The sequence below is a fragment of the Podarcis gaigeae genome (assembly GCF_964106915.1).
Source record: "Podarcis gaigeae genome assembly, chromosome: 7".
Lineage (NCBI taxonomy): Eukaryota > Metazoa > Chordata > Lepidosauria > Squamata > Lacertidae > Podarcis > Podarcis gaigeae.
Genome location: NC_139683.1, coordinates 25812818 through 25840580, shown reverse-complemented (window position 1 = coordinate 25840580; position 27763 = coordinate 25812818). Strand labels below are relative to the sequence as shown.

General features: G+C 42.9%; 3 protein-coding genes across 8 annotated transcripts in view; 1 reads left to right on the top strand and 2 right to left on the bottom strand.

Annotated features, from left to right (window-relative positions):
* Positions 1 to 104: 104 nt before the first annotated feature.
* Positions 105 to 14923, bottom strand: FSBP (fibrinogen silencer binding protein). Its single transcript, XM_083748042.1, has 5 exons — positions 14834 to 14923; positions 13796 to 13934; positions 12232 to 12403; positions 8042 to 8476; positions 105 to 1019 (listed from the first exon to the last, which is right to left on the bottom strand). The coding sequence occupies exons 4-5, from the start codon at positions 8410 to 8412 to the stop codon at positions 491 to 493; spliced, it is 900 nt and encodes a 299-aa protein (XP_083604168.1). The 5' UTR covers positions 8413 to 8476; positions 12232 to 12403; positions 13796 to 13934; positions 14834 to 14923; the 3' UTR covers positions 105 to 490.
* A 236-nt stretch (positions 14924 to 15159) lies between these two features.
* On the top strand, positions 15160 to 26467 carry LOC310848662 (RING finger protein 151-like). Of its 5 annotated transcripts, none has more exons than XM_083748063.1 (6): positions 15160 to 15299; positions 20145 to 20372; positions 22190 to 22329; positions 22988 to 23150; positions 24196 to 24316; positions 25399 to 26467. In XM_083748063.1, exons 2-6 carry the CDS (start codon positions 20167 to 20169, stop codon positions 25603 to 25605), a joined length of 837 nt encoding a protein of 278 aa, XP_083604189.1. In that variant the 5' UTR covers positions 15160 to 15299; positions 20145 to 20166; the 3' UTR covers positions 25606 to 26467. The 5 variants fall into 5 exon arrangements, with proteins under 5 accessions (XP_083604189.1, XP_083604192.1, XP_083604190.1 ...); XM_083748066.1 differs by having other exon boundaries at positions 15170 to 15299; positions 20148 to 20372; XM_083748064.1 differs by lacking the exon at positions 15160 to 15299 and adding an exon at positions 15982 to 16126 and having other exon boundaries at positions 20148 to 20372.
* A 497-nt stretch (positions 26468 to 26964) lies between these two features.
* The window catches only part of VIRMA (vir like m6A methyltransferase associated), a 28322-nt gene continuing 27523 nt past the window's right edge, over positions 26965 to 27763 (bottom strand). For both annotated transcript variants that reach the window (XM_083747520.1, XM_083747519.1), the window contains exon 24: positions 26965 to 27321. In XM_083747520.1, the coding sequence (XP_083603646.1) occupies positions 27164 to 27321 (158 nt within the window). In that variant the 3' untranslated portion in view covers positions 26965 to 27163. The remainder of the gene's footprint in view (positions 27322 to 27763) is intronic.

The following is a 27763-nucleotide window of genomic DNA, read 5'->3' as shown; positions in this document are numbered from 1 at the left end:
GGTCAAATTAGAAAGGAATTGCTGGTGAGATATTTCCATGATAAATACTTCATTTGAACTACAGCCATTTCCACAAGTTTTATGAAAGGAGGAAACAAAGATAGTATTTTTCTCCATTTTGCATATGTTTATTGACTCACAGATAAATGAGTATTTCAAAGGACAGATAAGAACTGATTCACCAAAAAATGAAAAAGAATAAGATCAGCATATTTTACAACAGCTGTATAAGTTATCATTTGCTTTTGCTAACAGTCATGTGGTCATAAGATTTCAAATGGGGTTTTTTTTAGTCTTAGATCTGGTTCTACTTTAAATCAGAAAACCTGGGAAGACCAGTGAGAAATGGCTTTTTTTTTTGCAAATTTGCATGAGAAACAAAATGGAAAAACATGCATACCCCTACCCCCAAAACTTGGGTAAATACTTCTTTTCTAGATCAAAAAGAATTGTGAAATAACCCTGGTTTTTAAGCAGAATTGCTAAATATTCAAAGATTGTTGAATTCAGGAAGATCCCTACGTAGTCGTATCGCCTTTAACTTTTCTACTTTAATTTTTGCTCTCAATAGCTCTTCTTCCAGCTGCTGCCTTCTTTTCAAGCCATCCCTTTTTTCTTGGATATAGAGCCCAATTTTCCTTTGATTTTCCAAAATGATGTGGTGCTCTTCTTTCAGCATTTGCAACATCTGGGGATCATATCCCCCACATGCCGGTCTAAATCGTTCTCCAGTTTCAAGCCTGAAAAATTCATCTCTTCTGGGGATGGGAGATGGAGACAACATTCTTATATCCACAGAAGACAGGGAAGTTGAAGGAGATCTCTCCATTGCATGGACCAAATGTTCTTCATCTCTTTGCTCTAAGCTCTCCTGTGTTTGTAACTCTACAATCAACGATGCAGGTGGTTTGACATCTTCCTCATCTTCATCCAGCTCCAGTGTGATAGCAGCAGGTTGGTGCTCTATCATTGACTGTGGTGAGCTGGTAGTAGCAACTATTTTTTTATCCGGTGTAGCACTAAAAACAGAGAAATAATATTTTAATCATTAACAGAAAAGAAAAAGGATCTTCTTAGTCCACAAAAAAGGCAAAAACTCAACTTCTAAGGCAGCCTTCCCAACCTGGTGGCCTCTAGATGCTTTGGACTACAACTTTCATCAGCCCCAGCCAGCACATCTGGCAGCTACCAGGTTGGGAAGGCTGTCCTAAACCACTTGTGAATTAACATTTGATAAAAGACACTACCATTGTTCACATGTAGATTTGTCACTGAGAGGGGTACACATAGAGCATAAGGCTACCTGACTTTGTCATATGGTGAATAATAAAATCTAATTGAAAAAGTGAGGAAAGAAATACAGAGAAAAGGAGGAGTGTAGATTATTTTAAACATCAACATCATATTGACTGAATGAAAGGAGCAATAAAATCTCAAACCATTCCTGCCAGTATAGCTCTAAGGGCTTTGTATGGCTTCCTTTCCCGAGGGCCTGAATAATATTTTATCTCAAAGCATTTCTTTCTCCATCTATATTCCACACATCCTGCAGCATTCCTTATTCAAAGTAAGCATCTCAGCACTTGAGTTCTGGGGGTCACAAGTGCTACCTGGCTTTAATAGTCAGTGATTATTTGTGGCTACTCCAACTCTTCCCTTCTCAGGTTGTCTAGGGGGGTGGGGAGGGCAAGAGTAACCTGGTTACTTGGCACTGGGATGGGAAGCACTTGGAAGTGGTAAGAGAATTTCTAGCTGCTTCCAAATGTTCCCCAGTACAGTGCAAGGTAAGTGAATGATCCTGCCCTTCAGAGGACCTGTGAGGTGGGCTCGAGATCAGCTTCTCAGCTTACTCCAGATTAGGTGAAATCCTGAAAGAGCAACATTCTCTCACTTCCACCTTTCCAGAGGGCCTTGAAAGTATGAAGGAAGGTAAGGGAGAGACTACTGAAGATCATAGGATCATTGAACTGTGGAGCTGGAAGTGACCCCAAGGGTCATTTAGTCCAACCCTCTACAATGCAGGGATCTCAACTAAAGCATCTATGATAGCTGGCCATCCAACCTCTGCTTAAAAACCTCCAATAAAGGAGAGGACTTTCCTTTCCTTCTCCCTTCCACCAAATTACATATCTTCCCCTGCGCCCAAGTAGATCGTAGTATGGATTGGAGAGCCTAGCTTCACCAGAACCAGAGAGGATAGAAACTGTTGTGACTCAAGCCTGGGGATGGGGAATCTGTGAATGTCCACATGTTGTAGGACTCCCCTCCTTTATCAGACACAGCCAGCATGGCCAATGGTAAGGAAAGATGGGAGCTGTAGTCTAACATCTGGAGGCTTTCTGTCCATGCAAAAGTCCTTTAACAGGACAGCAAGCTGCTAAGCAGCTATAAAAGACATTGGACAGTCTGGTGAAGCACCAGGACCAACTTACCTATTTATCATTGTTTCTTAAATATTTCTAAAACATCTATGAAAAACAAGATACAATACAATACAGAGTAATGTTGGGGTGAACAGTCCGACCAAAATTCTGAAAGCTGGAAATATAATTTACTACATTGAGATGAAGATCGGGCTGGAAATCTGCATTAATATTCTCACAAAATGCCTTCAGTGTGTGCTAACTGGCTATCTTACAAAAACTGGCTTATATCAAAGATTCACATTTATATTATAAACTTAAGAAGAATGCAAGTTTTCATCTACTAGTGTGGGGAGACCTCTATTTCTTAATTAAGAGAGACAGTTACCATGGTGGAATTGGTATTCAGAATCCGTCAGGCATCTGTTTAGTATGAGTCAGTTATGTCAGTTTTAACAAAGCTTGGAATTGGTCATCAAATGCCAAATTAGATTCCTAACTCTGCACTGCCTCCAAACAAATCATATGCTGATCCACCCAGACTAAATCTGCTGTTACTAGTTTCATAAGGAAGTGACCGTCTTCAACAAGGTTATTGGGTAACAGCAGAATTCAATGGTGTGTTTCACTAGGGTGGCCCAACCCTATTTTATTAGTCAGCTACCTGCAGAGCATGGGTGTTCGGTCAAAACAGAGCATAGGTACTTGATTACTGTGCAAGTCCAGGGATGGAGCTGAAATCTGCTTTGGTAGGGGCAATGCAAGGAGTCTTAAGTATTAAAAGCATAAGAACCCTAGTAGTCCAGGACCAAAGGTCTATCTAAACCAGCATCCTCTTTCCCATAGTGGCAAACCAGGTACCTACAGGAAGCTCGCAAGAAGGATGTCAGCACAAGCATGCTAGTTCACAAACATGTGGCCTCTGATTCTGGGGCCATCATGACTAGTAGTCATTGACATCAATGTGTCTAGAGTTCTCTTTAAAGTCATCTAAGTTGGTGGCTGCTACCAAATCTTGTGCAAACCAATAAATTCCATAGTTTAATTATGCACTGTGTGAAGAAGTATTCTGTTTACTCTGTCTTGGATCTCCCACCTTCCAGTTCACTGGATGACCCCTCCCTAGTATTCAGAGAGAGAAGATTCTCCCTATCCACCTTCCCTACACCATGTGTAACTTTATATACCTCCTTAATGTCTCCCTTTTGCTAAACAAAATAGCTCCAAATACTGGAACCTTTCTTCATGGTAGATTTACTCTCCAAGGCCTGCATACTTATTTACCTTTTGGGAGAGAACCATTTGATACCCACTGTTTTTTTAAGGGGCTAACTGCATTTAACAGGCAGTTGGAAATTAGCCAGGAGCCAGGAGCGTTTTTGACTGGCCCAGGTCCAACTGCAGCCATGTGGAGATTCCTGGATGCAAGGTTGGCAACTGGGGAAAGCAAAATATCGCTTAGGAAAGGCTCTGGAGTATTTTCCTCAAAGCTTGAATTCATTTTATTCTGGATAGTTTTATTTGATGTTTTAATGTGTTGTAAACTGCTTTGAGACTTGCCATTTAAAATATAAATAAGAATAAAAATATAATTAATAAATATAATAAACCCCATTGCAAAAGATGGTGCCTGGACAGTCCATTGTGATGACCGTAACCTAAGTTTAAGGTGCCATTTGGCGATTAGATTATATATCTGAGTTTCTAACACTTGACTACTGGTAAACAAAGGCCTGATGCTGGACTATGCAAGAAAAACAGCTGGGCTGGGGTTTGAAAGACATTGCACCAGGAAGGTGCCTACCGCATTCCTCATCTGCCAGTTTAGGGCACCAAAGTGAATCCACCCCATGGCTTCCCTGGACCACAGGGTTCACATCATTAATAAACATGCATTATTAATAAACAGGCAGCAGAGAGCATTGTTAGCATTGTTGGCTGCCCACTCTCCACCTTAGAGCAGATTTATGCCACAAGGTGCCATAGGAAGGCACTGGACATAGTAAAAGATCCATCGCATCCTGGTCACTGTCTCTTCGAGCTCCTGCCGTCGGGACGGAGATACCGGACGATGATGACAAGAACGAGCCGTCTCAAGAACAGCTTCTTCTCCAGAGCGATCTCGGCCCTGAATGGGAAACCTGGACTTTGAAGTCATCTAATCTTCCTTGCTGTATTATATTATATTGTTTTAATTAGTGTTTTTATAGTTGTTTTGATTTTAAATGGAGTGCCCTATCTGGGTGGATGGAGCAGCCAAGTAATTTCGTTGTCCCTGAGAGGGGGCAATGACAATAAAGATATTATTATTATTATTATTATTTTGAAGCTCACGGGATGGAGATTAGGAGCACAGAAACAATGAACAAGTAAAGGTTTGCACACACCCTTTTGTCTTTCAGCCAAATCTTAGAGAGCACAAGGCCCAATACCTTTTGCCCCTTAAGCTAACTGGCCTCAAAAAGGCCGCCCTGGGCTTTCTAACTACTTGGCAAGAGGTAACAAAACAATTCTAATAAATTTTCAAACACCTTTCAATTGAATTAAGCTATAATGATTTATGGTAATTTTAACTGCAGTTCCGAATACACAAAATGAAAAGAAAAAAAAACCACAAAAGCACCGCTCAGGGTCATAACAGGCAACAGAGAATGGCAATGTCAGTCAAATGACACTGCATGATAGGCCAGCCCGTGGATATAGGAAAAATATGAGTCATTGGCTGCTTACGAACTGAACTCTTGTTATAAGCAATGTGAGCTTGGGGGGGGGGGTAAATATATTAATTGGTAATATTATGAATCTCCTTTTGCATGTGCCTCAAGGCAATTTACCAACAGCTCAAATTAGTTTTAAAAACAGTAAAAAGGAACACCTAAGGCTGCGACCTTTTCAACCTGCTGGAAAAAACAAAAAATGCTGCTTGTCAAAACAAAAAATGTCTTCCATTATTTCTGGAAAGTACAGGTAGTGGGTGGGCACCTCTGGTATCTCAATAGAGATACTTATTCCACAAAACAGTGGCGGCCGCACTGAAGGCCCTGCTTCAACTTACTGTGAAGCAGGCTTTTGATATTTGGGGGACTTTGAGAAGAAAGTCTCCTGTAGAACGCAGGGAGTTACCAGGTACATAAGGGTTATGAAGGTTTCGCAAGCAACCAGATCCTGAGCCGAATAGGGCTCTATAAGTTAGTACCAGAACACTGAACTTGGCTTGGTAGCAGACTAGCAACCAGTGAAAATGCAGTGGATAAGGTGTTAAATACTGGCAGTTGTTTGCTCTCACAAGCAACTGAGTTGCCACGTCCTACACTGGTTGAAGCCTCCAACACAACCTCAAATGTGCAGAGGACATTGCAGTACTCCAACCCTGAGGTTACCAATGCATGAGTGGTCATAGCTGTTAAAAGGTCCTCCTAGCCACTGAGGACACCTGCACCTCCAGTGACACCCTGGATGGCGCACCTGCTCCTTCAACGACTCCAGTTTCCTGGACTCACACACAGAGCCTCTATCATGCTATGATTTCAGACTCAGTTTATTACTCTCATCCAACCCACCACTTCATCCAGCCACTGGAGCATTTTAGAGAGATGAGGCAGAGCAGATTGTGTTTCTACTTCTCAATTGTGACTTTTGATTGGGAACTGGAAATTTGGAGCTATGCATCATTTTTATCTATCCCTGTTGGCCAACCCCATTCCATGACTCAATGGTCCTACGTATCAGGTTTCTGTTAATCAAATGGGAGGAAGAAATTAATGGTTTCCAGACAGCAGAGACTGACACGGAAACAATAGTCATGGGAAGCGGTGGAGAGATGAAGAGGCAGAACCTCGGTTGGTTGGGAGGATGGCCAATTTGGTCCAAAAATTCTCTCTTGAAAAAAAGGAATATATTATGTATAAAAAGGATTTAGAAAAGCTTTTCACTTAGATCCCAAACAACTACAGGGAAGTCAGTGTCATTCAGATTAATGAAACTTACTCCAACATAATATGGTCAGGATCAGGGGATTGTTTCTCCAACTGTAAGTGAACTGATGCTTTTGGAAAACATTTATTATTGAATAAAAAAACAACTCTTTCAGATTTCAATGGTCTTTAAGGTGCAAGCTATTAATGTTTTCAAAACATTTGTGTGCCACATTTGTGCTGCTCACACAACACCCAAAATGGCTTACAAGACAAAAATAAAATACAGCTAATTACAAATCCACCCATTTCCACTACTACAAAATTATTAAGCTACAAAAGAAACCTGCTGTATTGGCTAAGGGGTTAAGGGAAGAGTATATGACCACCCAAAAAGTGGCCCCATACTTCTGGCTTATGCTGACCATTTCAATCTACATCAGTATTGGGGAAATTATATACACACACCCTTCTAACATGCTATTACAGATTTATACATACAGTACTTAGATGGGAGTATGCCTGAGTGAACTCAACAGGGGCTTACTTCTGAGTAGAAAGATAAAGGATTGTGCTGTAAAAGTCCATTTTGATTACACCTTATTTACCCTAGGCAATACAGAATTATTTCACCAAAAGGCCCACCACCACGTTATTTTTACAGCATCTGCCATGGTGGGATTTAGACGACTGTTACCATTCAGAGCAACCAGAGGCAGTACAAATCAAGGACTGGCCAGTGTGCACAAACATGCCAGTTTTCCCGGAAACTCAGATTAACATATTTGTTTTGCACAGTAAGTGACATGAATTTAAATGGCTTGCCACAGGAGTAAGGAAGAGAGCTGCTCGACTCCCCCTGGTTTTTAAAATGTCTGCATCCAGGCACAGGACAAATCTGGTCTGAGAAGCTTTTGAGCAGCCGTGTTTTGCAAGTCAGTTGTAGAGGGGAGGGCGGCATAAGCAAAGGCCCTGCAAGAAACCTTGAAGACAGCCTGCCTGCTCTACGTCTCGCTCAAATCTAGAGAGGATCCGATTTGATTCTACACTAAAAGGCTGCTGGAAAATATGAAGACTTTTGTGTGACTGCAGTGTTCCGATCTGTCTGCGCACGACCCCTGTAAATGTGCTCCATACCCTCTTTTTTGCAGTTTATTTTGGAGCATTAATTTGCATACTGGCCTCCGAGAATGTGATTGTTTAAAACAATCCATCTGCATTGTTTAAAAAGGCATGGTAGCATGCGAAGTAAAATCATTTAAAAGGTCTAAATTCAGTCAAAATGTATTCCACCCTGAGAGATTAACATAATCCTTGACTGGGCACACTGTACTGAGAGAGGCTCCTTTGTTCTCCTGCTCGACTTTATGTAGATAGATATTATCCAAAACAGGCATCAGCTTCCGTATGCAGAGGCAAGTTGACCGCAGTACTACCTTAAATGTAGAACAGCCTTTTGCTTGGTCAGTGTTTGAATGCTATGCCTATTAAAAGGGGAGGGGTAAAAGTTGGAGCTCCTATTTCCCTTGGATTCTTTCTTAACCCTCACTTGCCAAGGGTCTGACAATAAGATCTTTTGAAATGCGGCTGGAAGTTGAACAGAAAAGTCAGTCACTGTTTAAAAATTAAAGAAGTAAAAAATAACAATAATCACAAGGTTCTAACTTTTCCCAAAGGCTAAGGCATGTAGCTCAAAAGGGGATGGCCAGAGAAGACAGGAGGCGCTATAGCGGCCATCCAGGCGCAATGTAAAAGTCAACTTACCATGGCAGATTGCTCCTCTCCCTCAAACACACGCTGGAAATCTGGGGGATCATCTCCACAACTTTCTTGGTCGGTTCAGAGATGTAGCTTTTATAATCAGAAAGGCTCTCTTTTTGCTGCAGTAGCTCCTGCTTGGCGTATTCCTTGAGCCTCTTGTACAAGGTGCGCAGGCCCTGCGCGGTGCGAGGAGGGCGGTCAGCTCCAATGGCATTGTAGTTATCGGCTATGATGTCCCAGCATTTGTTTTTCTCCACTATGACCGAGTGCTTGTTGGTGTGCTCTTCGAGAATCTTAACATACGGCTTGACAAGTTTCAGCAAATCGAGCTTTTCAGACAAGGTAAAATTCGAGGACCTGGCCTTCCCAACCATCGTTCTCTCCAGCTTGAAGAAGCAGTTCCTGAAACCACCACGCAGATCCAAGCTCTGCTCGGCTCTTTTTCACAAACAGAAAAAGATCAGGCTTAACTAGGCTTGTCTCATTTAGGCCCACGCCTACATGGGAGGGTTTATTAAAATTCCTTCAGCTTAAGCTGACGCAGGTTCAGGAAATCTGCTTAAGCCAAGCCTGACCTACATAAGGCTTCAGATTGAAGGAGACAAGGAGAAGCAGGAAAACACACACTTTTGTGTCAAGAGACCCATACATACACTGGATTGAAAACATAAAAGGTTTAAAGATTAGCACGTTACCCTGCTAAATATTACCCAATTCATCCTGAGTTAACAAGCTCACGCACATCTCTTTGAGCTGACAAGAAACTGAAACTGCACAGAGGATTGGATTTATTCATGCCCAAGAAAGCAACAACTTTTTTTTTTTTTTGGTCATTTATTGATTGTTAAGCCGAACCACCACAGCAAAAGGAGAAATGAAAACAACAAACAGGGGGATTTAGGAGCGGGCGTGTGTAGAGAGATCCCTAACAGAGCCCCTGATCACGGCTCCCTAGCTGCTGTTCTCTCTGGCAGTATTTGCATAATGCTAGTCCTGCTGTCAATCAGGAATTGCATATCGCCTAGCTAGTTAGGTTTCACTCAGGCTCAGGCTTCACAGTAAAGCTAAGCTTCCCCAGCACTTTGCAGCTTGCCTCGGCTTCCCACGCACGCACACACTTTTTAAAGAGGCAGTCGCTCAAAAGAAGGAGTGCCATGAACAAAAGAGCTGGGGGGGGGGGGAATGTTAACATCAAGTTCTTTTCATATTCTGCCACCCCTTGCAGCTGTGCCGTTCCGTAATCTACCCATCTCACAGCATCCATGGTCACGATTCAGCAGGGTTGTGGCTAAAAAATAGCTCTCGGGAGTCAAGTAATAAGCACAACATTCAATCAGGGTTCTGGATTCATTGTACTGTGTGGGCTTTTCATAACTTCCACCAAAAAGCTATTATTATGTTAAGAAACCCAACCATTGCAAAAATGGAAAACATCAATTTTTAACTATTGTTTGCCCAAATCACACAGGTATTCACACACAGTATTTTTTTCTCTCAGAAAATATATAGTACTGTAAAAGGAAGTAGGAGAGACTGTTGGATTTGGACTTGGAAAACCCACTCCATGAAGGTCACTCTCTAGCGTCAAAGCACCACATCTTGGCCTGGCCTCCTCCCTTCACCGGGTTGTTGTGAGGATAAAGTATGACATCCTGTAAGACAGCCATTCAGAATTCTTTCCTGCCCAAGGCAATATTTAAAGCCAAGGAAACTGAAAGAGACACACATCTAACAAATGAAAATATCCCTATTTTAAAGCATCTTTATTCCTGTTCTCTATCTAACAAGTGTGTTTTGCTTAAGACTTGAGACAGATTGGGGAGACATCTGGCTTTTACATTTTCAAAAACAGGAGATCAGCCATTGTGCGGTTCTTTGTCCTTGGTGCAACCTGAAACCGGCATAGCACCTCCTAGCCTAATCCAATTAAGTTTGCCATCTCCTCCTGCACTTCCATCTTAAAACAATGACCAAATCCAGACTGCCTGGCAACGACATCATCAGCCAAATTCCCTCCATTTCCCCCCCCCCCCATTTTGCTTTACGTCCAGCCTGATGAAGATTTCTTGGAAGTTTGTTAACTAATGGACATTTTGCCCAAGTGTAAATTCTGAAATATTTCATATGGATAAGCATGGGACTTTCATGATTTATTTATAAAATGCAAATTGCCGAAGAAGTGTGGAGAACTGAATTGAAGATGGGGGGGGTGCTAAGAGAACCCAAATGGACAGATCATTACATTTGTAATTAGGATTTGGAAATCTTTACCCTGTATCAAGTCTGAGAAGATCTGAGGGAAGATTTAATCCAATTGCTACTTTAGCCCTAATAATTACATGAGGGAAGCCAAACAATAAACATTTTTTTAAAAGTTAGCCATTTGGCGTGGGCAACTTCAAGCAAGGTTCACCCACAATTTGCCTGTTAATTATGTTTATACCTATATTCATTGGCAATTTTATTGACTCATAGCTCAAGTAGAACACCATGACCTCAGCTCTGAGCTCTCTGGAGCAGGGGTAGGCAACCTAAGGCCCGGGGGCTGGATGCGGCCCAATCGCCTTCTCAATCCAGCCCACAGACAGTCCGGGAATCAGCGTGTTTTTACATGAGTAGAATGTGTCATTTTATTTAAAATGCATCTCTGGGTTATTTGTGGGGCATAAGAATTTGTTCATATTTTTTTTCAAAATATAGTCTGGCCCACCACATGGTCTGAGGGATGATGGACCGGCCCGTGGCTGGAAAAGGTTGCTGATCCCTGAGGAAGGGCAATATAAAAATATAATGAGAGCAAATAAAATAACATGTGTATGAGTAAGGCGAATGTTCCATCCCCCACCTTTCATATATTATAGAATAGGGCAAAGGTAAAGAATCTCAGGCTGGGGGGGGGGGACAATCCAGACCTGCCCCCATCATACACCCTTTCCCAGACTACACCTCTTACTAACCCTGTTTCACAACCTCCTCAAATGTTTTTGTCTGGCTAGAGAGTCCCTGAAGTCTGGTAATTCCTGGCTGGAGAACAGAGAGGGTGGTATGGATGCAGAAGCAAGCCTATTGTATCCATTGATATTGCCCTGCCCACCAATGGCATGTGTCACCTGAAAGGTTGCCAATAGTTAATGTAGCCCTTGGGCTGGAAAAAACGGTTTCCACCTCTGAAATAGGGGAACCTCCTGTAGACTAGGAAGATACAACGATGTTTTATACATGTCTCTTCTTAGGTCAGTCCTATTCAATCAGGTAGAACTTCTAACCAGGTAAGTGGAAGTACAACTGTGTCACAAACCATTCAAAGCAGCCAACTTAAAAACAGGGTCAGAAAAACAAATGTAACAATCCAACAAAAAGAGTGCCAGAGAAGCTATTAAAAGAACCACAAAACCAAATGGAAGCAGAAAACCAGAACCAAGCATCATGCAGGTCAGAAACGTGCCTTAACAACAACAAAAAGGATCCTTCAAACAAAGTACAATTTGTCAAAAGCAGCACGAACACCAAGCATCATAAAATTGGGCAAGTGGATAAACAAATCTGAAAGGGTATAATAAGGCAAGTGTGGGATCTGACAGGTTTTTAATTTATTCAAACGCATACCACCCTACTATGAAAAAATACAGAAATCATTATGTCACAGTCTACAGTTAGTAGATATAGATTTATTTTTGATGGAGTTATTTAACCTTCATTTATTGTTTACAGTTCTCAGAACTCATGTTCCCAAGTCCTAAAAAACGGGCCTTCCTCCTCCCCCAAAAAAGCTCAACGAAAAGGGGGTAGATCACTGCCAGTTTTTAACTCTGAGTAGATCACAGTCTCTTGAGAGTTGGCCATCCCTGCTAGTGGCTTTACTTCACCCCCAGAGGTGCACTCCATTGTCTTTTGAGACAGATGAGTGTCAGTAGTATCATATAAACACCTATATACTGTGTCCCTCTTCAAGTGCCTGTCAGACTCTTTGGTCCCTTGAAAGTGGCTGCTATTTGTTTTCGTCTATTCATTTTTGCTCTTTCCTCATTTTGAGAACCTGAAACACTGAAAGCATCATTGTTGAGAAACAAACTCATCCTCAGTCAGATGCTCCCAAGCTCCTGACAGCTTTCCTTCATAAGCAATCTTTAATACTGCTGTGCTTTATATTAAAACAGTCTACTAGGATAACATTCAAATGTTTGTTTTCTTACCTATTTTAGTTCTATATGGTGATTTCACTCCAGTTACAAAATGGCAGTCGTTATTATTATTTTTAGAGCAAAATTCTCCTTGATCAGATTTCACAGCCAGTGTAGAACTTAAGTCACAAGTTGCAGAACAGATGTTTACAGATGTTGAGCCATTCAGTTGTCCCTCATGTACCTACAATACATTGAAACAGTTTAGATTGTACACAACTTTTCATGCAACAGTATCAAAATAAGTGTGTACATTTTTCTTATTTAAATACAAGCTGAAGCCTGAAAGAAGTCGAAGTTCATATGATGGAGATAGCTCCAAGGAGGGAAGGAGGCACCGTGAGAAGCCTAGCTTGAACTATGCTCTCTCCACAATTTCCAAGCCAGTGGAGAGTGGTTTGTGTGCATTCCCTGGCCTTACCATTCTAAGAGAAGGTCAAAACATAAGGATGAGGCTATCCTAGAAGTGCCCAATGGAGAACTTCTGGGACTGGGGCAGAGTTACTGGGAGCAGATATTTTTCACTAGCCATCCTTAAGAGAACTTTGGGGAAAGAACACATATGAAAACTGAAGTAGTGAGAGAAAGGCTTCTCTAGGACAGGAAGGCTAACATCGACCTTCTGCACATATGTACTTTGAAATAACATATGAATCTATTATTTGTGGCTCTATTCAGTACCAAGCATTGTGTTCACACAGCATCCCTAAGTTCCATATTAATATAAAGATACTGTACAAACCATGGAACAATCTTAACACACATGTAAAAGAACCAAGGCATGGTCTGTGTGTTCTAGTATGCCAAAGGTAATAGTTTACCATGCACAAAGTGATCACTTCCACTTTGTTCATCCACTTGGGGAAAGTGGGTGCAGCAAACCGAAATCCCTGGCTTACCATTACATCCAAACTGGGAGTCATTGTTTATTTCGCTGGTAAACCTAGAAACTTTGGCTTCACATCGTGGTTTGCTTTGAATGAAACAAATCACAATCCCTAGTTTGAATGTAACAGTAAGCCAGGGATTGTGTTTTTTTCTTCTACTGGCTAGAAGGGAGGAATGAAGTGGGAGACTTCTGCACGTTGACAGTAAACCATCAACTATTGTGACATGCAAACACTGCCATTGCATGAACCAGTTTCCACCGATGCCACTGATGTTTAGCTTTGGAGTCATTTTTCAGACAATTTGTCTATAGTTTTGCTTTCAGGACCCTTTTGCACATGGACTAACAGAGCAGAATGCAAAATTACAAGTAAACATGCATCTGGGCTGGACAGCTTCAGGTTGCAAGTGGCAGCACTCCCCCACCGAAAAATAAATAAATCCCTGCATACAGAAAGTTAAGTATCAGAGTGGAAGTGATACTGGCACTCCCTGACAGCTTATCTTCTATATGGAAGAATTTGTGAGTGAAGCATCTGACTCTGTAAGCCCCTTATAGCCTAGGCCAGAAAAACATATTGCCCCAGTGAGAATTAAGATTCCATGGATTTTTGACATAGATTCTTCAAGTTCAGTTTTCATTCAGTAATAATATTACACTTGCTTTCTTCCTCCCTTTTAATATTACCTCTGAGCCTGAGTGTTCAGATTCTTTTTTCAGAGATAACATATGGGTTTTTCCTGGAGGTATAAACCTTGGCTTTTTGACTGAATTTCCCATCAGTTGACTAGGAGCTGCTGATCGTCTCATGTTCAGTTCTGTTTGTCTGAAAAACAGCAAAAAAAAGAAGTTTGCTTTAAAAAGCAAGCCCTAGAGAAAGAAACTCTTAAATACTTCCCAGAACATATCCTATTCCTGTTCTCACACCAGGGAGAAAATACCCAAAAAACTAGGAAGTATGGTTCCTCTTGTTTCTCCTCCAGGTGTACCAGCCTTATTAGGTGGGTGGTAGGAAGAGGGCAGTGTGGTCAAGCCATTCTCAGTATTCCTTGGAGTCCTGAGGGAGGCTAACTTGGTACCCACCACTATTTTGGTGCCAGGTGAAGACTTTTATGTTCTCAGGTTAAGTTGAAAGTTTTAATCATGATTTCTTAAGCACCAGACTACCCATGGGAGCACCTTTTTTTTTTGTATCAACCTGCCCAATCACTACATTCAACCCACTACATTCATCTCCTGGCTCTGCCACAGTCCGAAGAGATTCATTTCATAGCAACTTTTCATTTCTGGTGGCAACCCTCTCCTCACCTCCACTGTGAGCCAAGGCAAATGCCAGCAATGATGTTGTCCTGGTGCTTGCTAAAAAAAAAAAAAGCCATAAAGCCCTCTATTTCTTCAGGCCCCTGCTGGCCATTTGTGTCAGTTGTTTATATTTATTAATTTCATACATGCAGGAACAAAACTACTCTTCAGGTTCTTACAGCGAGCACCAGAAGCAAATATCTGTCCACCGAAGGAAAGAAAACACGGTCTTGTTAAAACTGAACCGAGGGAGCAAGAGCTTCTGAGCATGTACAGAGTACCTTTCGTGTTTGTGGAAACGGAAACCTGAAAAGTAGAAGCGCACTGGGTGCAGCCAGCCCAGTTATTGAGTTCCCCACCCTATGCCTCTGAGGAAGGACTGCCTTAGCCCCCCTCACAGTCTTAACACGACGCCGCACTTACTTTGCAATTTAACCGTCCCGCCAAGACAGCACCGTCGCCCTATCGTTCGCCAAACGGCGCATGCGCAGCCGATCGCCCCAGGCCGCTCTCAATTTATCGCGCCCTCCGTTCGCCCCACTGCGCATGACCAGCATTCATGCGCGGCGCTCGCCTCCGCCTCGCCTCTCTTGAGGGCTGCCAGGAGGTACGAAGGAAACCCTACTGCGCATGCTCCGCTGGTGCTTTTGCCGCGCTCGACATGGCGGGCCGCCGGGTACGCTTACGCTTTGGCCATCAAGCGTATTTGTCGCAAAGTGCCTTCCTCTCCTTCCCCCGTTGCCTAGGTTACTCGTTTTCGCAGGAAAATACGGCACTGGCAGAGGAGGGCGTTAACCAATTCGCGAGGCTGAAGAGGATGAATTGCCAAGTGTCATAGAGATAAAAAATATAGAGCAACTCACTCCAACACAGATTTGGAACTCATAGGGTATATTTTTCTCCTTTTCTTCCCCGCTCAGAGCTACCCATAGAAGACAACGGGCAAAGCCAGGATAGTAGCGTAAGTTGTGACTGGGGTGCGGGGAGTGTCCTAGGGCGGTCCTGCAGTGTAGCCCATCGTTCAAACTGCTGATCAGATGGTGGCGCTGAGGTTTAATGTGGATTTACAGGCAACGCCTTTCCCTGCCAAACGCCTCTTATTAGCCTAGCCTCTCCCAACCTGCGCCCTCCCGGGTTAAGTTCTAGCGTTGCCACCTTTGTTCTGCCAAAATCCAGGATAGGGCAGAGGCGTTGTGGCGATTTTCTTTTCCACCCGGTGCTGAAATGACTTCAAAAACAATCCATTGCGATCCATTGAAATTTGAAACATTCCCCCCACCCCACACTGCAATAAATAAGATCCGAGTTGGAAAGAGGAAGGGCTCCTGCTTTCTTTTGCTTTAGCAGAACGCGCCCTGCCTGCCTGCCAAAAAAAAAAAAAAAGCTGCTCTAAAATCCTAAAGCATCACGAAAAACTCGGATGTTGCAAAGCACGTGCGGCTCTAGTTATATTCTAAGTCTATTCCGAAGAAAGGGGCCAGCTGAGCGGTCGCTTGCGAAGAAGGCGGGGCCAGACCAGCCCCTTACTCCTCTTATTGGCGGGGGTGCAGCGCGTAGGGACTGGACGGTGGCCTGTGCGGAGCATTTATGTTGCGGAAGCGCGCTTTCGCGAAGCGGCTGAGGCGAAGAAGAGCCGTTTCTGGGCTTTCGCTTGGAGGGCGGGAAGGAGGAGAGGAATCGCCACCCTGAAACCTGCCTTGGGAGGGAAGCTTTGAGGCAGGTGGCTCCCCTTGTTTTCTGATAGCGCTTTTGCCTATGCTTTTAAAAAGTAACCCTCCCCCCCCAAAAAAGAGAGAAAAGACTAAAAAACCAATTTGCAAGGGTGCTCAGCTTTTATTGTTTTTTTCAAGAGACTTAACAATAGGTTGCAGTGTGAACTTCGGGGAACCAGCAGCCCACTTTTGTCAAAAGCACCTTGGGTACCATTCTGCGATTCTGTACCAGTGGTTCCCAACCCGTTTTTGGCCATGCCCCACCTAAGCATCTTTAAAATCCTGATGCGCCCCCCTCCTACTTGACATATAATTCTTATTATTCAAAAAGTGAGCTATTCCCGTGGAGGAAGCCTAAAAGACCATGAACTGTTAATAACTCATTCTCGAATTGCCCCCCTTAAAAATCAAATTGCCCCCCTGTGGGGCATGTACCCCACGTTGGGAACTACGGTTCTAAACCAAGTTGCTGACATCCTGAATCTGGAGCAGCTGCCTTAGTCTGTTTTTGCTGACAGTTGTTATAGCATAAGATGGAGGAATCGTGGCTTTCTGTAAAACCACTTTTAGGGGTTTGTTTTTTCTTCTACACTCAAGCGGCCTATAAATTCTGTGAAATAAAGTAAAATAAAATACGACTCTCCAGTGCCGTAGCTGAGGGGTAAGAGCATCTGCTTGCCTGGCCCCTCCAGCATCTCCAGATAGAATGTCCCCTAGCCTAGTTCCCATCCCCAGCTGTACCTATTATTCTCATTTTATTTATGTCCTACCTTTCCTCCAAGGAGCTCAAGGTGGCATACATAGTTCTCTCCTGTGAGGTAACTGGCCCAAGGTTACCCAGTGAGCTACATGAGGATTCCAGGTCCTAGTTCAACACTCTAACCACTACACCACACTGGCTCATTTGCCCTCCAAATGTTTTGACCAACTGTGCTGGCTTGAACTCTAGAGCATAGATGTGCAAAATAGGGTTGGAAAGGCTGGCCCTAAGCCCCTTTGACCAAAACAGTCATATGCTGCTTCCCATCTGCTTTCTTCCCCTTTCCTCTGTTGTTTCCTGCTGTCAAAATTTAGAATATGTTTTCTGTAGCTGTGTGAAAAGTAGAGGCGGTAGCTAATTGCGACCAGTGGGTTGAGTGCAGGCATCATTTACTTAGGAAGCTTAACAAATAAACGTGTTTTCCATGTTCTTGGAAAGAGGCGCGATAAAGCAGAGTGAGACAATTAAAAATCACCGTTTGTACAGAGCCATTTTTATAACAATCTTTATAGGGAACACAGCAGGCTATACTGATAGGAAAATGTAAAAATTTGCTTACTTTATGTTCTGTAACAGGGATGTCAACACACCTCTTCACACCCAAAAAGAACTCACTAATGTCACCAAAATAAAACTTTGCCACACCAAGTTCAGATACCTAGGGGTACAAATAACCAGAAACCTCAATAAATTGTACCTCCACAACTACAAGCCCTTGTGGCGACAAATTAACAAAGCTCTAAAGAGATAGAACAACATGAATTTCACTCTCTCAGACAAAATAGCCATGATCAAAATCATCACCCTCCCAAAACTAACCTGCCTATTCCAAACCCTCCCAATCTTGATTCCCCCAACCCAACTCTGCAGATGGCAGAGAAAACTACACTCTTTTATCTTCTCACATAAAAAACCAAGAATAAGCCCCAAATACCTGCACCTCCCCACCTCAGAAGGAGGATGGGGAATCCCCAACATAGAAGCATATTACATTGCCAACCAAAAACGCCAAATAATCCCATATATTACTAGAAGATGCGACAAAACACTGGATACACCTAGAGAGGGACACAATTGAAAATACCTGCACCACAGCATACCCACTCCTCCCAAACAAAGGAAAATTCCCACAACACTTAACAGGTACACACAGACCATGCTCAAAGCATGGAAAACAGAAATAGGCAAACTATCCCCAACCCCATCCCCACTAATTCCCCTGGCGTACCACTCATTATTCCACCATGCAGCACAAAACCTTCAGATAAAAACCTGGAAAACCTAAGCCTTATATCGCCTGATAGACTTCTATAAAAATAACAAACCTTTGTCAACACAAGAAATACAGGACAAACTAGAAGACACCCAAATGCCCTGGTTAGCACAACACCAATTGCATGCCCTCTTAAACAACCCAGCAGTAAAATCAGCAGCAACTAGGCCCCTGACAACCTTCAAAAACCTCCTCCTAACAACAAAGGGACACGGTAAAAGGATGGTATCTGCAATATACAAAATACTACTCCAAAATCCCACGAACCCCCTAGACACAATCAAAAACAATGGAAGGATAACATAGGCTATGATATTAACCCCACTTAATGGACCAAAATGTGGTCTAAACCCCTCCCCCCTTTAAATCCATATAAACGAAAAGAAAAGAACTCACTCTGAAACTCACCTACAGGTGATACCTAACATCAAGAAAACTAGCGCTAATACACCCAGGAACCTCACCAAATGCTGGAGAGGATGCACCTCCACAGGCACATACCTCCATATGTGGTGGGAGTGCCCCAGAATTCAACTATTCTGGACAACAGCTATACAAGAAATATGTAAAATAACTAAGCAAGTATTAGAAATCACCCCAGAATTGGCCCTACTAAACATCTTCCAAGACAATAATGCTCGTGCAATCCACCAACCCCACTCATACTCCTCCTCTCTCCAATGACAATGGGTAGATCACTGCCAGTTTTTTTATGTTGTTTTTGTTTAGTCGTTTAGTCGTGTCCGACTCTTTGTGACCCCATGGACCAGAGCACACCAGGCACTCCTGTCTTCCACTGCCTCCCGCAGTTTGGTCAAACTCATGCTGGTAGCTTTGAGAACACTGTCCAACCATCTCGTCCTCTGTCGTCCCCTTCTCCTTGTGCCCTCCATCTTTTCTAACATCAGGGTCTTTTCCAGGGAGTCTTCTCTTCTCCTGAGGTGGCCAAAGTATTGGAGTCTCAGCTTCAGGATCTGTCCTTCCAGTGAGCACTCAGGGCTGATTTCCTTAAGAATGGAGAGGTTTGATCTTCTTGCAGTCCATGGGACTCTCAAGAGTCTCCTCCAGCACCAGAATTCAAAAGCATCAATTCTTCGGTGATCAGCCTTCTTTATGGTCCAGCTCCCACTTCCATACATCATTACTGGGAAAACCATGGCTTTAACTATATGGACCTTTGTTGGCAAGTTTTTTTATACTGGGAGTAAATTGCAGTCTCTTGGGAGTTGGACATGCCTGTTCTATAACATTATGCTTTACCAAATATATATATATTTTCCAGCAGAAAGTATCAGAATGTTCCATATTAAAAAAGAAAAATAGCCTCACCATTAAAAATATGGAACTGTGTTATTACAGAGTGAGTACATTCTGTTCAACAGTTTTTGAGCATCTCAAAACACATGCACAGTTTACATTATAAACACTTTGTAAAGTCAGTGTTTAGAACCCATTCCAGATGCCACTTAATCCAGAGACTCTTTCTAGAATGACACCTGAGAAAGAAGCAGGTGGCCCTTAGTTGCTTTTATCAGGTGCTCTGGCTGCTTTACGTGCTTAATGGAGAAAGAAGCATTAATCCTCCTAAATCTAATTAGGGTTTCTCCGAGAAGAAACTGAATACAGTACTGAAAAGGCAATGTATTATTTTTTGAGGGGCTGTGACATGTTGCAAAGAAGCTTGAAATCAATGCCTGCATGCATTTTTCTATAAAAAAAAGGGCCCTCTTGAGGGCTGAGATGCAACTAAATGAACAAAAAAGTGTAAGTTTGCTCTTGTCTATGCTATGGCTTTGCATGCTTGGGGAAAGGTTGCAAATTGGAATTGCATCCAGATTCTGACGGTCCACGGCATAAAACTCGCAAGCCACTTCACTCCCTCTGCATCATAACTCTTCAGATCTTAAGGTGCAAGGGTGATAATGTGCTCACTTGACTTTCAAAGGTAATGTGGCCGCAGTTACTAATTCTGTGCTTTCACTTCCATAGCAGGCTAGAGGTCGTTGAGAAAATGGGATATGATATTGAGCGCTTCGTAGGCTACGTGAATGAAGGTCTCCTGTGCTGCATCTGTCGAGATGTGTTGGAAGATCCCTTGCAGGCTCCTTGCGAACATGCTTTCTGCACTTCCTGCATACACGGGTGGCTTGTTCATCACAGCAACTGCCCAGAAGATCGTCAGCCACTTGATCTGTCTGTCCTTCGACCGCTTTACAGGTGCGTAATTATTTCTGAGTCCAAATTGCCACTATCATGAAATCTAATCCTACACTAGTAGATTGAGCAAATGTGCAAATGTAAGGCTGAGGGATGGAGCATCCTGTTTGATTGGTTTTCCTTACTAAAGTTACTACCCCATATGTCATGCAAATTAATAAAATTGACTAGGCTTAGTAAGCCTAGATTTGGTCTATTTCACTCTAAAGAGAAAATGTCCTACAAGGAAATAGATGTACAGTGTGCACAGGATCCATTCCAGAGCTCCAGTCGGATCCTGAGGAATTCGCAACCAGAGGTGCCTGTTCTGTGCGCAGCGCAGTAGAGCGCTTCTGCACATGCGCACGCGGCAAAACTCAGAAAAATACTTCCGGGTTTGCCACGTTCGTATCCTGAGGGATACGCAGCCAGAGGGATGCATATCCAGAGGTACCACTGTATAAGAAAAGAGTGAGGCAGCAGGATGTGCTGCAGACACATTAATTATTTGGGGGTTCACTGTCTAGCCTTTTCCAAATTCGAATAATGAGGGAACGGCTTTTATAGAAATAAAGGATAGACAAGAATGTTCTGTCCCACAGGATCCAATGCCAAGTTCCAGTTATCAAAAAGATCTCTATATTGTCCTCTTCTTGTACATGGAAACATAATCCTATTACATAGGTCCAGAGTAAGTAGCAAAGTCCAGATTGCTTGCATCACAAAGTTTCGGTTTGATCTGAATTCACACCTCTGATTGCACTCTTTTTAACCTTGCTGCTTTGCACAGAAGAACCACATGCACGCGTGCACACACACACACACACACAAATAATTTCTGCTAAGACATCTGTGCAGTTGCTAGGAAAATTTTTGGTTTGACCAATCTCCTTTTCTCAAGGTTGGAGCAAACTGCTTCAAGCTTCATTAACCTACTAACAGCTAAGGTTTTAAAAACACAACTTTTGAAAAACAAAAGGATAGGACAGCATAAGTAGTAATACCCACGATACATGTTTTTAAAGTATTGTATGTAATAAAGAATGACCACATCTTAAACATACATGTCACAAACAAGTGTTGACTTACTGTGTTGCCAAATAACACAAGTTGGCCATGGTGCTTCTACTTCATTAGGGTTGCCAACTTTCTGGAAACGTGCATTTTAATTGTGACAGGGGGGTGTTGCCTTCCAGGGGCAACATGCCAGTGGTGAGCAGGGCCAGTGAGGGGTATAGCAGGGAAGAAATCCTGACAGCCAGGTAGGTCTGAAGGGTCACATTCAGTGATCAGACCTGTGATTTCCCACCCCTGCCTTAAAGCGATGGCTGATCATAGTCTTAAGTTTTGAGGAAAGGATGTTATGGTTAATGGCTCACAGTGGCCAGGGGATGTCTTTGTATGGGATCTAATTGTTAGAAGATGTCTTCTTGATACAGATATTTCTCCAGAACGTTAGGAGTAAGGAGGGTGACAGCACAGCCAAGCTGAAGTGGATGGCCGGTGTAATGTATGGAAGTTAGTGCAGCAGTTTTAGGGGATAGACAGGCAGAAGGTAGAGTGTGGAAGCTCTTAACATAAAGGCTAGAAATGCCTTGTGGTGCAAGTTGCCTTTCTGGGGATCTGCTGTTTAGCTTTGCCTGTGCTCTGCCTGTATACTTTCAAGAAAACCAAATATTACGCAGTCATGGTTAATCTGCCATGTGGCCTCATTCAAAGAAAACTGAAGCAGTTAGCACTGACTCTGGAATGTCTTACCACTCGGAGAACTGGGGAGCATGTGATATATCTTAGCAAGCAGTATTGCAAGAATAAAAATAATTAACTTCTGTACCCAGATACATGAAGAATGATCTCAATCGACTCCAGATTCACTGCAGGAACAGAGAGTGTGGCTGTGAAATGGTGTGTTCACTGGAATCCATTGACCGACATGAACGCGAGTGTGAATGCAGCCGGGTCCCCTGTTCAAATAGCGGTAGGTAGAATGCAGAGATGGTTATCTTTCAAACAGATGGTAGATCTCCGTTTTCACCTGAATTCAGTCCCACGGTTCTGGAATGTAGACTAAAGGGAATTCAGAGTTAGTGGCTGTTGCAGAGTGGGCCTTCTCAGTTTCTTTTCCTGTGGGAACACCCCTTCCTGTTCCATTTCTACCTGTTGCCAACACTAGCCAAAGCAAATTATGGATTCAGTGTTGGTGTTTGGGGAACTGAAAGGCAGCTGATGGTGCCAGTGCCCCCTTGGAGAATCCTTGTACCTGCGCACAGTAGGAAAAACTAACCTAGATTCCTCAAGAGTGGTGGTGCTGTTGTTAGCATCCTTCTGTCTTGAGAGACAATGGAGTGCGCCTCCAGGGGTAAGTCAAACTGCTGGAGAATCACAGGGACTGCAGAAACCAGTAGCTTGTCACTGCTGCCTTCCACATTGTTTTTGCTGCATTAGCAGCACTGAAGTGAGCTCTCTGGGGCACAGTCTATTGTTGTCAGAAGATTATGGGGAAAATGAAATAATTCTCTCTTTCTCTGGGGATGTGAGGGCGATCTGGCTGCGACATCTGTCACCCCATTGATCGCCAGGGTTGATCCAATCTCTTTCTCTGGTGCATTTCCTCCAATCTTCTGCTTTCCAATCAGGTTGCCCAGCTCGGGTTGAAAGACGTAACCTAGACAGCCACTTGGCAGTGTGCGAATACAGGAGCCGCGAGTGCCCCAAAGGTTGTGGGTATGCTATCCTCAGTGCTGACGATGCGCAACATAACTGTGTGGCAGAGCTGAGAACGGAACTTGAACTGCTCAGGTAAAGCTATTCTTCCCCTTACCTTGGCTGCTCATGGATTGACTTGGCCCTCCAGATGTTTGCGGACTACAATTCCCATCATCCCTGACCACTGGTCCTGTTAGCTAGGGATGATGGGAGTTGTGGTCCCAAAACATCTGGAGGGCCAAGTGTGGCCATGCCTAAAGCATGAACTGACACTTAAATATTTTGCCCATCTCTCTAAAACATACACAAGGGGGCTGTTCTTCAATATTGCTGCAATTTCCTGGGTGCTCAGGAAACCAATTTGGTAACTTGGCAAATTGCTTCTATTGCCATCCCCATCTCTTCCTCCTATCTTCCCACCTGAGTTACACCTGGTATTCTATCATCCTGATTTGATTGAAATAACAGATTTGTTGACATCTTTTTTGTGTAACATAAGCTTGTGCGCTGCTTGGTGGTAACCTGAAACCTAAGTTAATCATAAATGAATAGCTTCTTTGCCAGTACTAGCTTATGGGATCTGCCCATGTGAGTGAAGCTGGGGCTGTTAAAATGAGATGTTTATCTTGGGCCAAAGGAAGATGCAGATATGGCATTAAACAGATGGAGGATTAAAAAAACAGATATTGTTTGTGACTTACAGAATTATTAGTGCAAAACTGATGGATTAAACACTACTTCCTGTTAATTAGTGGCCCTGTATAATGGTAAGTCCCAATCTAAAACAAACCATCTCTTTTTGTGAATGATCACTTTGCTGGTCCACACTGTTCGGCTGCAGCAGCTGCCCTCCTCCCAAGCGGAAACAAATCAGCGTATTAACTTAGCTTACATACGAACAGGTGCATGTTGTTTGTTTCAGTCCAAGCAATCCTTTTCAGAATTAAAGCAGGATGAACAGTAAGATAAGACAATGACGGGAGGGATTGCCACAGTCTTTTTTCCCCAGACATTCGCCCCCTTTTAAAAATAATAATTGCCAAGCGCATAAAACTGAATGCGCGGACGTTTCAAGTTTCCTGTGTATTCAGATTAAAGACAGATAGGCTGAGTAATGAAAAGTCTTTTGTTTTTTAAGGTCAGAGATGATCTGCCGGATGGAAGAGGCAAAACATGAGATGGAATCTCGACTAGATTCTCAAAGGAAGCATATGGTGCAAAAGGAGAGTTTTTTGCAAAATCAGATTGAAGAGCTAAAGGTAAACAGATTGTATTGCCATTAGCTACAAGGTCATCTCCCTCCCTTGAAACGTTGCCTCTGGTGAATTGGTATTCCTGACAGCTTTATTCTATGCTGTACTCTTTTTCAGTTTCCAGAGGGCAGCCACAGTCCTCAAGCACCTGACACCTACCTTCCCAACCTTGTGTTATCCGGGTAATTTGGACTACAATTCCCATCACTCACTGGCCAAGCCAGCTGGGACTGATGGGAGTTGAAGTCCAACAACAGCTGGGGAGCATCAAATTGGGGAAGTCTCACCTACAGCATCTATCTTAGAACCAATGGTTTCAGCAGCAGGTATTTTAACTACAATTCGCATAAGCAAGGAAGCATTGCTATTGGTGACTGGCAAACTTCCTCCAGTCCCATTAATATTATATTAATTTGGAGATGGACCATTAATAAAAATCAGACTACTAAGTTGGCCTAGAAGAGTCTTCCCTACCACACATCCCCCACCTGCTGAGTTATCTTTCCCCAAATTTACTGGGATAACAGGGAGAGCATAGTCATTGCAATAGCCCTCAGAATGCCCATGCACATTTTGCTTTACCCTCGAAAGCACGTCAAAGCGCAAGTAGATAATAGGTACCGCTCTGGTGGGAAGGTAAAGGACATTTCTGTGCGCTGCTCTGGTTTGCCAGAAGCGGCTTTGTCATGCTGGCCACATGATCCGGAAGCTGTACGTTGGCTCCCTCGGCCAATAAAGCGAGATGAGCGCCGCAACCCGAGTCGGTCACAACTGGACCTAACGGTCAGGGGTCCCTTTACCTTTAAACTCTGGGTACAGAAGCATTTGGGTCTGGGCCCAAGTCATTCCAGGACAATGCAGCCTCTTTCCCTTGCCTTGGAGAGTGGGCAGAAACAGATCTGTTTTGCAGCAGTCTGGATACCTGAAAGGGGCAGATCCATGAAATCTAGGCTCTGTTATCTGTATGCTACCCTCAGGTCCTTGGAGGAAGGGGAAGAAACAAATGTAATAGATAGGAAATTGTGAGCATCTAACTGTTAACAGGCAGTCCCAATGCAACACTTGAAAAACTCTCTTACACTTTTCAGAGCCAGATGTCCAGGATGTCGTCTGACATGCGTACCCTGCTGGCAACAGAGAGGCAGCATCACCAAGAACTGGAGCAGGCACAGCTTGAAAAGCTAGAATTACTGGAGTTAGTGAAGACTCTCCAGGAAGACTGTCGGTTGACTAGGGATGGAAGCAAGAAAGCAACACATGTTCGACCTCTGACCCGACTGGAAAGCATGAAGTGAAAGCCATAGGTGGCTGTTTTTTAAGATTAGATTACTGCAGTCTGATTTATGTGGTGCTTCCTTTTGCTGGATCTGGCAACTGACAATTAGTGCAGAATGCTGCAGTCCACCTGCTGGCAGCAATGCAATTCTGTCAGCAGATAACACCTCCACTCAGAGATCTGCACTGATTGCAGGTTTGTTACAGTACCAACTTCAAGCTGTTAGCATTAGTATATTAAGCCCTTAACAGTTAGAAACAGTTTACTTCAGGAATTGCCTTACCCCATATATTCAGTCAATTCGATTTGCAGCACTGGCACTATTACAGGCGCACCACACTTGTAAAAAAAAGCTCTTTTTGTATGGCAGCACCCACACTTGGAACTCCATGACTATTGACATCAGGCAAGCACCTTCACTGCACTTTTTCCAGTGTCTGCTAAAACATTTTTGTTCAGACAAGTTTTTCCAGACATGAAGGAGTTAACATTTTGATCTGTTTTTAGCTAAGCTGTTTATTTCAGTTATTTTTGAGTTACTAAATTCCTGTCTTATGGTTTTACTATTTTTTAGTTTTACTCTTAGGAATAATAATAATAAAAAGATCTGAAGGGGGTGGGGAGAGAACAAAGTTCTGTGTACTCAGGAGAAGAAACAAAAAAGAAGCAAATAGAAAAATGAAGGAATCTAATGAAACTTGGCTTAAGCCAGGAGAGCCAAGGAGGAACGTACTGCTATCAGGCAGGAAAAAAACCTGAGAGAAATGAACCAACTTCCCACAAGCCTTTGCTCCTGCTTGTGTCAGCTGACAAGAGATGGCCCATACCATTGGCTATGGTGTCCTACAAAATGAATTGACCTAATAAAACTAATATAACATATGGTGTTGTGTGTGGGTGTATGTATATATAGAAGTGAAAGCTTACAGATTATGTATTCTTGAAGTTAAGGACTCAGATATTTGGTAAGAGTGCACACTATACGCAAAGATGGAAAATACATGCAAAGGAAAACAACTGTTTCTCAGGCAGCTACATGCATGGCTCCACTATTAAACATTTTCATAGAAGCAAGCAGAAGTCACATGTGACTTCTCCCTCTTCAGTGACTGTTGATTTTAATCATTTTTTAACAAATGCTTTTAAATACCTGTTTTTCAAAAATTGTTTTACTTTATATTTTTGTCAACAGCTTAGAGGTGGTTGTTTTACGATCAAGTGGGATATAAACTGTTAAATAAAACATTATTGCCTTGGAATGGCTGGTTCTACTTACCCCAAATGAAGGCTATGTTGCAAGACTGTTAAAACCAAATCTAAGCTTGTACTTCTGGCGTAAGTACCATAAAAGCATAAGCAACTATAAACACACACACACTAACACAAAAAAAACAGTTTTATTGAAACCTCAGATCTTGTACCAAACAAAATGGGATTTTTTTCCAAACCAAAAAAAAAGGTCTCTTTTCTGCCCCCCCCCCCCCCGATACCAGTAAGTCTAGCGTTGGTCCTCAAGCACTTAAGCAATTTGCCATCATGTTGAAAGGTTCACAGTCAGAATGTTCTCAATGGTGTGTTTATCGAGTAAAAGAGCGGACGTGACGCCCTCTTCCGCTGCCTCCGCCAACAAACTTTCCTCTTGAGCCACCACTACTGCCACTATTTGTGCTTGCCCAAGATGGCCCAATTCCACCACGACCTCTGGAAGCACGATCACGAGGACTTGGCCGGTAGCCTTAAAAAAAGAGATAACTGGTAACAGTACAGTGATGATTCCTACAATAAGGGCCAAATTATGCATTGCAACTATACTGAAGCCTTTAGAAACAGCCTCCAACCTATAATATTAATACAGAACAACTCAATATACATTTAACCAACAATGTATAGCCATCATAATGGCCAGGTTTTTTGCCTACTATACAACAGACACCGAGGCAAACTTATTAATACTAGAATCCTAAGCACACCTAGTTTCACTTAAGCTTCATTAATTAAAGCTTACTACTAAGCAAGCCCCATTAAAGTGGGATGACCATCTGTCATGGACACTTTAGCTGAGATTCCTGCATAGATGACCCTCAGGTTCCCTTCCATCTCTGATTCTATTATAAAATCAGGCTGGAAATATGTGATATATTTAATCTTGCTAAGACTGCAGATCATAGATCAAAATG